We start from the raw sequence: 10,437 nt of genomic DNA, 5'->3' as shown, positions 1-10,437 counted from the left end.
TGAACTCTGCATTGATTCCTACATACTTGCATATTGCACTTGTTATATTACTTTGCATTGACAACTATCCATGAGATATACATGTTATAAGTTGAAAGCAACCGCTGAAACTTAATCTTCCTTTGTGTTGCTTCAATGCCTTTTACTTTGAATTATTGCTTTATGAGTTAACTCTTATGCAAGACTTATTGATGCTTGTCTTGAAGTACTATTAATGAAAAGTCTTTGCTTTATGATTCAGTTGTTTACTCATGTCATTACCATTGTTTTGATCGCTGCATTCATTACATATGCTTACAATAGTATGATCAAGGCTATGATGGCATGTCACTCCAGAAATTATCTTTGTTATCGTTTACCTGCTCGGGACGAGCAGGAACTAAGCTTGGGGATGCTGATACGTCTTCGACGTATCGATAATTTCTTATGTTCCATGCCACATTATTGATGATATCTACATGTTTTATGCATACTTTATGTCATATTTATGCGTTTTCCGGAACTAACCTATTGACGAGATGCCGAAGGGCCAGTTGCTGTTTTCTGCTGTTTTTGGTTCCAGAAATCCTAGTAAGGAAATATTCTCGAAATCGGACGAAATCAATGCCAAGCATCCTATTTTTCCACGAAGCTTCCAGAACACCCGAGAGCCACCAGAGGGGAGCCCTGGTGGGCCCAGATGATAGGGCGGCGCGGCCTGGGCCTGGGCCGCGCCCCCCTGTTGTGTCATCGCCTCGTCAGCCCTCCGACTCCGCCTCTTCGCCTATTTAAAGGTCCCTGACCTAAAACCTCGATACGAAAAAGCCACGGTACGAGAAACCTTCCAGAGCCGCCGCCATCGCAAAGACAGGGGTAATCTTTCGAAAAAGAACTTTATACTTTCTAAATAAAGAAAAAAAGTACCTAAAGTACCTGTGGAAATGGTCAAATTCCAAATAAAATAATTTGAAATAATTTGGAAACTTCCTATTTGCCAATAGAAGTGTTGGCCTACTTCTACACCCGATATATCGTATAACCCTTTCCATAACTTAGGTAAGTGCTTTACCAACATATGTAGTAAAAAAAAGGAATTTAACCCTTTCATGCTTACTTTAACTAGTTATTTCGGTTTTCTACTGGCCCGGACTTCATATTCATCATTTGCTAAAGAAAGGGTAAGGGATCTCTTTTCTGCAACGGAAAAACCCTGAAGCGAACTATGAAAAAGAAATCTAGCAGTCTCTTCCAGAAGAGAGTGCCTACGTTGTCTCCGCGGATTTGCACTTGAGGGTGTCACTTTCCCAAACAAGCAGGTTATATATAAAAAAAAGAAAAAACGCTTTTTTGTCGATTGTCAATTATGCTTTGAAGAAGAAGAATCTGGAGTCATATTCTTCTTTCGAGATGAAATGGAATTCGGATGATAGGCTTGTTTTTCTTCCCCTTGAGGATTGTAATATGGAACAGAACTTCTACTACTTCCTTGCCAAGATCTGGGGGACAGGAGTCTCTGTTCCGGCACGCCGCCGGGACGGGGAAGTGCCCCCGGAAGGCTTCTCCATCGACACCACCGCCATCTTCATCAACGCTGCTGTCTCCCATGAGGAGGGAGTAGTTCTCCATCGAGGCTCGGGGCTGTACCGGTAGCTATGTGGTTAATCTCTCTCCTATGTGCTTCAATACAATAATCTCATGAGCTGCCTTACATGATTGAGATTCATATGATGATGCTTGTAATCTAGATGTCATTATGCTAGTCAAGTGGATTTTACTTATGTGATCTCCGGAGACTCCTTGTCCCACGTGTGTAAAGGTGACAGTGTGTGCACCGTGTGGGTCTCTTAGGCTATATTTCACAGAATACTTATTCACTATTATGAATGGCATAGTGAAGTGCTTATTTATATCTCTTTATGATTGCAATGTGTTTTGTATCACAATTTATCTGTGTGCTACTCTAGTGATGTTATTAAAGTAGTTTATTCCTCCTGCACGGTGTAATGGTGACAGTGTGTGCATCGTGTAGTACTTGGCGTAGGCTATGATTGTGATCTCTTGTAGATTACGAAGTTAACTATTGCTATGATAGTATTGATGTGATCTATTCCTCCTTTCGTAGTGTGAAGGTGACAGTGTGCATGCTATGTTAGTACTTGGTTTGGTTATGTTGATCTGTCATGCACTCTAAGGTTATTTAAATATGAACATTGAATATTGTGGAGCTTGTTAACTCCGGCATTGAGGGTTCGTGTAATCCTACACAGTTAGTGGTGTTCATCATCCAACAAGAGGGTGTAGAGTCTAGCATCTATCTATTTATTCTGTTATGTGATCAATGTTGAGAGTGTCCACTAGTGAAAGTATGATCCCTAGGCCTTGTTCCTAAATACTGGTATCGCTGCTTGTTTACTGTTCTGCTGCATGTTTACTGCCTGCAATATTACTACCATCAACTGCACGCCAAAGAAGCACTTTTCTCTGCGCCGTACTACTGCTCATATTCATTCATACCACTTGTATTTCACTATCTCTTCGCCGAACTAGTGCACCTATTAGGTGTGTTGGGGACACAAGAGACTTCTTGCTTTGTGGTTGCAGGGTTGCTTGAGAGGGATATCTTTGACCTCTTCCTCCCTGAGTTCGATAAACCGGCCTTGGGTGATCCACTTAAGGGAAACTTGCTGCTGTTCTACAAACCTCTGCTCTTGGAGGCCCAACACTGTCTACAGGAATAGAAGCGTGCGTAGACATCAGGCGCCGGCCTCAAGGTGGCAGGGGTGGTGCGGCCAAGCCATGGGCTGCCCCCTCCCTCTCCTCCTCATTATATAGGTGGAACCCCAAGGGTTTGCCCAAAGTCTTCGAATAAGACCCCAACAGAAAAACTGCCTTATGGACGAAACCTAGAGGGACAGGCACTCTCCCCTTTCCCCTTTTCTTGGCCGGCCAAGGAGGTGGAGTCCACCATGGACTCCACCCTCCCACTTGGTTGGCTGGTTAGGGTTTGTGGAGTCCCTCCGGGACTCCTCCTTCCATAGTGATTTATTTCCGGATAATTCTAGAAACCACCTTCCATAAATTCACCGGATCATTTCCAAACTTGGAAAGTGACTTCCTATATATGAATCTTATTCTCCGGACCATTCCGGAACTCCTCGTGATGTCCTGGATCCCATCCGAGACTCCGAACAAAACTTCGAACTCCATTCCATATTCCATATCTACTTAAACGACATCAAACCTTAAGTGTGTCACCCTACGGTTCGCGAACTATGTAGACATGGTTGAGACTTCTCTCCGACCAATAACCAATAGCGGGATCTGGAGATCCATAATGGCTCCCACATATTCAACGATGACTTTAGTGATCGAATGAACCATTCACATACGATACCAATTCCCTTTGTCACGCGATATTTTACTTGTCCGAGGTTTGATCATCGGTATCTCTATACCTCGTTCAACCTCGTCTCATGATAAGTACTCTTTACTAATACCGTGGTATGTGGTCTCTTATGAACCATTCATATGCTTGCAAGCTATTAGACGACATTCCACCGAGAGGGTCCAGAGTATATCTATCCGTCATCGGGATGGACAAATCCCACTGTTGATCCATATGCCTCAACTCATACTTTCCGGATACTTAATCCCACCTTTATAACCACCCATTTACGCAGTGGCGTTTGATGTAATCAAAGTACCTTTCCGGTATAAGTGATTTACATGATCTCATGGTCATAAGGACTAGGTAACTATGTATCGAAAGCTTATAGCAAATAACTTAATGACGTGATCTTATGCTACGCTTAATTGGGTGTGTCCATTATATCATTCACATAATGACATAACTTTGTTATTAATAACATCCAATGTTCATGATCATGAAACGATGATCATCTATTAATCAACAAGCTAGTTATACAAGAGGCTTACTAGGGACTCCTTGTTGTTCACATAACACACATGTATCAATGTTTCGGTTAATACAATTATAGCATGGTATGTAAATATTATCATAAACTCAAAGATATTATAATAACCATTTTATTATTGCCTCTTGGGCATATCTCCAACACATCATGGTGTGCTCCATCTTCTCCAGCCCAAGTGGTGTTGTCCCCGGCGCTGGAGGAGATGTCCGTGCTCTGAAGCTTCATCACATCGCCGGTGGTTTTGGACCTGATTGCAATCTTTGTTTTCAGTTTAGGGTCCTATGTGCTAAACGTGAGGATCATGTTGTACTTTTCTTTTCCGTAGAGGTCTTCCTTGTAAACTGTAAAACCACCGCTTCGTTTTAATGCAGCTTCGGGACCTTTCGAGGTCCCTCCCCTTTTTCAAAAAAAAAAAGTTCTATATTTTCTATATAGCTAAAATAATAAGTTGATTTTTATGAAAAAACTTTATGCATGTAGCATGTGTACATTTACACATGAATTTTTAGTTCAGACTTTTAAAGATTTCTAAATATAGCAAAGAGGCATTTTAAAATAAAGAAAGAATATGCATTCAAGAACCAAAACATCAACTCTCACTCGGTCGAGTCCTACATTACTAAAGTGATTTGTGCACTTAAATTGTAAGTTCTTTTGGTTACAAGAAAGGTTTTAACTACGAAAATCAACTACAAAAAATAGCTCCAAACCATTTGTTATTACTAACATGGGTTGCAATGAAGATTCAATGATATAATTGAACTGAGAACTAAGACTGAAAAATAGTCAAAAGGTCGGAAATTAGTCACACCCATAAAAGATAGGGATTGCCCTTGGAGATGCCCTTACGAAAGTGGAGCAGATCCCCGTGATAGCATTATTGTATGAGCACGTGCTGATATTTACACCAGATGTAACAGTACGAACGAACACGGTCTTACGGACTCATGACCAGAAAACAGAAGTACTATTCTAGGGAGAAATCGAGACTAAACCATACACTGCAAACGGAAACTCTGGAAGGCGCGCGCTGCCTACATGTGCGCGCTGCTCAGTTGTCTACATATGCGCGCGTCCTATACTACTTGTTGAGCCTCGCGGCTGTAGCCATGGACGCGGCCACCCCGCCAGGCCTCGCCGTCACGTCATGCTTGTTCCGTGTCTCCGCGAACGCCACCCTCGCCGCGTCATCGGTCTCCACCTCCTTGTCCGCAACCAGCTTCGCCGTCGCATGCTGCACGTGCGGTTCACAACACAACCAGGTCGATCGATGAATCATCGTGATGGAGAACATGTAAACAAAGTATAGTGATCATGTACGTACCGAGAGGACGTCGCCAAGCGTGGCCTTGTCGACGTCACGCTCGGCCCAGGCGTTGGCGTCGGCCGCTGACTGCGCTTGCGCGGCCAACCCACCGGGAATGTTGCCATCCATGCCGGTGGCCCTCACCTCGGCTGCCTGGATCGCCGCCGCGTCGCTGCGCTCCACCGGCCTGGTTCCTGCCGCGAAGCCCGCAGCCTCCAGGGCCTCGCCGATCGTTATCTTCGTCTCATCAACGCCACCCCCAGCGGCGGCGGCGGCATCCGGCTCGAGGTACTGACCCACGGCCTGCCCGGCGACGAACTCTGTGACGATGCGCCCGCCGGGGACGCGCGTCTCCGAGACGGAGACCCCTTGTTCGGCGGTGGCGTCCGTGGCCTGGTCGTGCGCGACGACGCCCATGCGCTCGTTCCGCGTGGCCGCGGACTGCATGGTGGCCGCCGGCCCGCCCTTGATCGTCTCCCCGAACGCCATTGTCTCCGCCGACTGCATCGTGGCCGCGTCCTGCGGCGCCACGGGCTTCTTGGCGAGGCCGCCGCTCACGGCCGGGAACACGTCGCCGTAGCGGATGGCGCCGTCCTGGCCCTGCTCCTGCTCGGAGGACGCCGGCCTCCTGGGCTGCCCCTGGCTCATCTTCGCGAGAAAGCGTCTGGATATGATCTGCCTGGTTGCGAGTAGGTGAGTGGTGCAGCTGAACCTTGCGATCGACATGATTCGTGCGGATCACTGTGGTGCTTATATACGGTGCGCGTGTTTCTTCGTACAAGGACGTGTGTCCTTTGGGAGGGTAGAGACGTGGAGGCGAGGCAGCATGGCAGGATGTGGGTGCACGGCAGGTGGCGCCAGCGGAAGCGGTATGATCAGCGGCGAGACGACCAGCGTGGAGTGATATGGTCTACTCCGTACGTGCGGACGTGTCTGTGAACTACAGTGCGTACGGAATGGAGGGCGTTGTATCCTAGAAATCCTCAGTTTAGTGTATCCCTCCATCCAAAGCGCGTGTTTCTATCATCCAATGAGCCCTGCTCCGGTGCTCCTCCCCAAGCCAAGTTGAGAGATTATATTTAATTTTTTTCCTATTTTAGGCCCCACGAAATTCATATCTAGCAAATGTATATCCGTCTCATTTGTATATATGCGGTATCTATACGCCGCGTTAGAAAAAAAGAGGTCACGTGACCAGGTAATATCCTAGTTGCCTAACTACCGCCTCACGTTGTGCATGCGTGGTTTTGAAACCTGCTGGCTGCGTACGCATCTGCTGAAATCTGATGACGGCGTCGCTGAACAACGGAATCGCTACGCCAACCGGGACCGTGCTAATTAAGGGTGCTACACGCGCCGGTCGTCTCGGCCATCGTCGGTAATATCGTAGTCGCTCTAGATCCGTCGGTCCATCGACGGAGGATACCCTCGTACAAGACACGCGGGCCATACAGGCCACTACAGGCTGATTTTTTAATTTTACGAGCATGCCCCGCTTACAAAGGGGTATGAAAAGATCTTCACCGTTATTATTTTTTTTATCACCAAAATTTTTCTAGGGGGAGCACCGGAGCAGAAGCGTCATCCAATTTAAATCTGCGTGTCTTCTCACTCGTTACACTACGGCAGAGCACAGATGTGCCGTCGTGTGTACCGACGGTCAAATATCGGGACCATCAGCACAGGAGTCTCCGGAGAGCGGCGATAAGGATGGCCATCAGCGTTAAACTGGCCGTCGGTATAGGTCGGAGGTGCCGACGGCCACCGTTGGCACAGGACCAATCTGACCGTCGGTATAACATTTTTTTCTTTTCTTTTTTCCACTATAGAGCTGTGCCGACGGTTAGCTGTGCCGACGGTATAACCGTCGGCATAGCTTTTTTCTATTTCTCCATGGCAGTCTTCAAAAAAGCATAACTATATCATTCTAGTTGAAAAAAATAAGTATAATATATCAAATTTTGCAGAAAAATAAGATCTACTGTGATGATGATAGATTCTGTTTTCTGGTTAATCATATTTCCAAATGACCGCATCAATCATAGAGATCTCACCTATGTAAGTATGGACGCTTCGGGACAATTTGTGATTCCAGTTAATGCCCTATATCTAAATAACGATATCTTTATCTGCAGATGAAAATCGTTATGCATTCTCTCAATGCATTACTACTACTTGGGGACGCTTTTCTCAACACATTGGTAAAACTTCGTAAAACTTTATGACAGTTTACTGTTTCATTACGCCTCATAATAGTTACTTGCGCAATTCGCAGCCATTTCCATGGTTTCGGCTTGCATGTTTTTTTCTCTTCACCTCTGTGTACGTAATTTTTCAATGGATTCTTCACGCTTTGCAAGAAAGGAACGAAGTCAGGAATGAAATATAAGAGGAGCAATCTTAGTATGAGAGGGACAGAACTAGCTCAAATCATACAAATAAGGATCTACCATGGCTTGTGTTCAAAGAAAAATCATGTGATAAGGGGTGGCCCGATCTTCTCAGTAAGCAACGGTGGTGATGATGATCACGGGGTGATAGCAGCGGAGAAACACGACGATGTAGTGGATGATAACTTGTATGACGCAACGAGATCTCTCGATTGGTCCCTGTCGCCAGATGCAACAGCTCTCAACCCTGCAAGATATTCGCAACTCCACACACTTGCGCACGTAGCCGCCGACCACGAAGCGGTAAGTTGCAACCGTCTAATTCCCAATGGAACAGCAGATCACACAAGACTTAAACAGGATCTACACAATATCCGAGCAATATGGTGTAGGGAATTCAAATAGTTTTGCAGAGCAAACAACTAAGAACTAGGGTTTATCTAAACGTGGTCTAAAGCAGCTAGGGGATCGTCCAAGGCACTTATATAGGCGTCCGGGACGAGTTCTGGTCGAAAAATACAAGTAAAACCGACCCAGAATAGATCTGGTCGAGACAGACTCGGACTGGTCCGGTCTGGGATCCGGTCGACCGGGCTGTGGACCGGCCGGTCCGGTCGGTGGTCCGGTCAACCGGTCGCCAACCGGGAAACTGCGAAGTTTCCGGTTTCTGCCCGGTACGATGCACTCCCTCCGGTTGGCGGCCGGTCGACCGGGCCAGGGACCGGGCGGCCCGGCGTGGGGGCCGGTCTGACCGGGCGCTGGTCCGGCCTGGACTTCTTCTTCTCCTCTCGCGCATTCCTCCCGCTCCTCCCTCGCGCGTCCATGAGATATCTTCATGTCCAGCTCCTTGTCCAGCTTCACGTCCATCTTCACGTCCAGCTGCTCCTCTCCTCCTCGTGCGATGCTTGTATCCTCTTCGTACCTGATGATACATAAGTAATAGGACTTAGGTAGTATAAAGTTCTCATCAATCAAGGTATCGTTTAGGAACAAGTTCACCTGTTGTTTAAGTAGCTTCGCACGAGCTCGTGTCATTGGTCCAATCCTGACTTCATTGGACTTGAGCTTCACAGCAGGTTCATCTTCAGTTGGTAATGACGGAGGTAGTAGTGAGGTAGGGATGTCCTCATCATCTCCCCCTTTCAAAAGGCGTCGACCCCGACGCTCCAAGGTCTTCTCCGTCATATGGTGTCAAATCAGCAACATTGAAAGAATTACTGACACCAAACTCATCCTCTGGAAGATCTATCGAGTATGCATTATCATTGATCTTGGCAAGCACTTTGTAAGGACCAGCACCACGAGGTTTCAACTTAGACTTCCTCAACTTCGGGAACCTATCCTTGCGAAAATGTACCCAGACCAAATCACCAGGCTTGAACAACATCTCCTTGCGCTTCTTATTCATTCTTGCAGCATTGCTCTTGCCTTTCTTCTCAATCAACTCTTTAGTCTTCTCATGAATCTTCTTCACAAAATCTGCCCTCTTTGATGCCTCCATATTAACTCTCTCATGTATGGGCAAAGGCAACAAGTCAAGTGGAGTAATGGGTTTGAAACCATACACCACCTCAAAAGGACATAGCTCCGTGGTAGAATGTACCGCCCTGTTGTAAGCAAACTCCACATGCGGCAAACACTCTTCCCACTCCTTCAGGTTCTTCTTGATCATGGATCTCAACAATTGTGACAATGTTCTATTCACCACTTCAGTTTGACCATCAGTTTGGGGATGACAAGTAGTGCTGAACAGCAGCTTCGTCCCCAGCTTTCTCCAAAGCGTCTTCCAGAAGTAGCTCATAAACTTCACGTCACGATCAGAAACAATAGTCTTCGGGACTCCATGTAGACGTACAATCTCCCTGAAAAACAGGTTAGCAATTTGCGACGCATCGTCGCTCTTGTGTGTGCAATAAAGTGGGACATCTTAGAAAATCTATCCACTACCACAAATATAGAATCATGGCCTCTCTTAGTACGCGGCAAACCCAACACAAAATCCATACTAATATCCTCCCATGGTGTAGTAGGTGCCGGTAAAGGAGTATACAAACCGTGAGGCTTCAGCTTGGCCTTGGATTTGTTGCAAGTAATGCATCTCCTCACATATCTATCCACGTCCCGCCTCATCTTTGGCCAATAAAAGTGGTCAGCTAGCATGAGTAGCGTCTTCTCACGCCCAAAGTGACCCATCAAACCTCCAGCATGTGATTCCTGCAATAAGAGCAAACGCACGTACGATTCTCGAACACATAGTTTGTTAGCTCTAAACAAGAACCCATCATGTATGTGATATTTTTCCCATGCTTTACCAAGAGCACATAAGCGATATGGTTCAGCAAAATCATGATCAGTAGCATACAAATCACATAATATCTCTAAACCAGGAATTTTAACATCAAGTTGAGTTAATAGCATATTCTTCCTACATAGAGCATCAGCAACAATATTATCTTTTCCCTTCTCATGCTTAATAATATATGGAAAAGACTCAATGAACTCAACCCACTTAGCTAGACGCTTATGCAAAGTAGATTGGGCTTTCAGATATTTCAAAGCTTCATGATCAGAATGTATGATAAATTCTTTTGGCCACAAATAATATTGCCAAACCTCAAGAACTCTAATTAAAGCATACAATTCTTTATCATATATAGGATAGTTCAACTTAGCACCAGAAAGTTTCTCAGAAAAATATGCAATTGGGCGACCCTCTTGCATCAACACACCACCAATTCCAATACCACTAGCATCACATTCAATCTCAAATTGCTTATTGAAATCAGGAAGTGCAAGCAACGGTGCGTGGTTAACAATCTCTTAAGTT

The 10,437-nt window shown here is 45.8% G+C and overlaps 1 protein-coding gene across 1 annotated transcript; it reads right to left on the bottom strand.

The window, feature by feature from the left end:
- Positions 1 to 4,759: 4,759 nt before the first annotated feature.
- LOC127349177 (late embryogenesis abundant protein D-34) lies at positions 4,760 to 6,029 on the bottom strand. The gene is made up of 2 exons (XM_051374954.2): positions 5,239 to 6,029; positions 4,760 to 5,148 (listed from the first exon to the last, which is right to left on the bottom strand). Exons 1-2 carry the CDS (start codon positions 5,944 to 5,946, stop codon positions 4,996 to 4,998), a joined length of 861 nt encoding a protein of 286 aa, XP_051230914.1. The 5' UTR covers positions 5,947 to 6,029; the 3' UTR covers positions 4,760 to 4,995.
- Positions 6,030 to 10,437: the final 4,408 nt, after the last annotated feature.

This window comes from Lolium perenne, chromosome 4 (genome assembly GCF_019359855.2).
Source record: "Lolium perenne isolate Kyuss_39 chromosome 4, Kyuss_2.0, whole genome shotgun sequence".
Classification (NCBI taxonomy): Eukaryota; Viridiplantae; Streptophyta; class Magnoliopsida; order Poales; family Poaceae; genus Lolium; species Lolium perenne.
Note: the sequence above shows the minus strand (reverse complement) of the source record. Positions and strands in the feature narration are given on the sequence as shown.

Coding starts and splice junctions, on each gene's coding strand:
- LOC127349177 (XM_051374954.2), bottom strand. CDS start 5,946: ATGTCGATCGCAAGGTTCAGCTGCACCACTCACCTACTCGCAACCAGG. Junction 5,149..5,238: donor CGCTTGGCGACGTCCTCTCG/GTACGTACATGA, acceptor CCGCACGTGCAG/CATGCGACGGCGAAGCTGGT.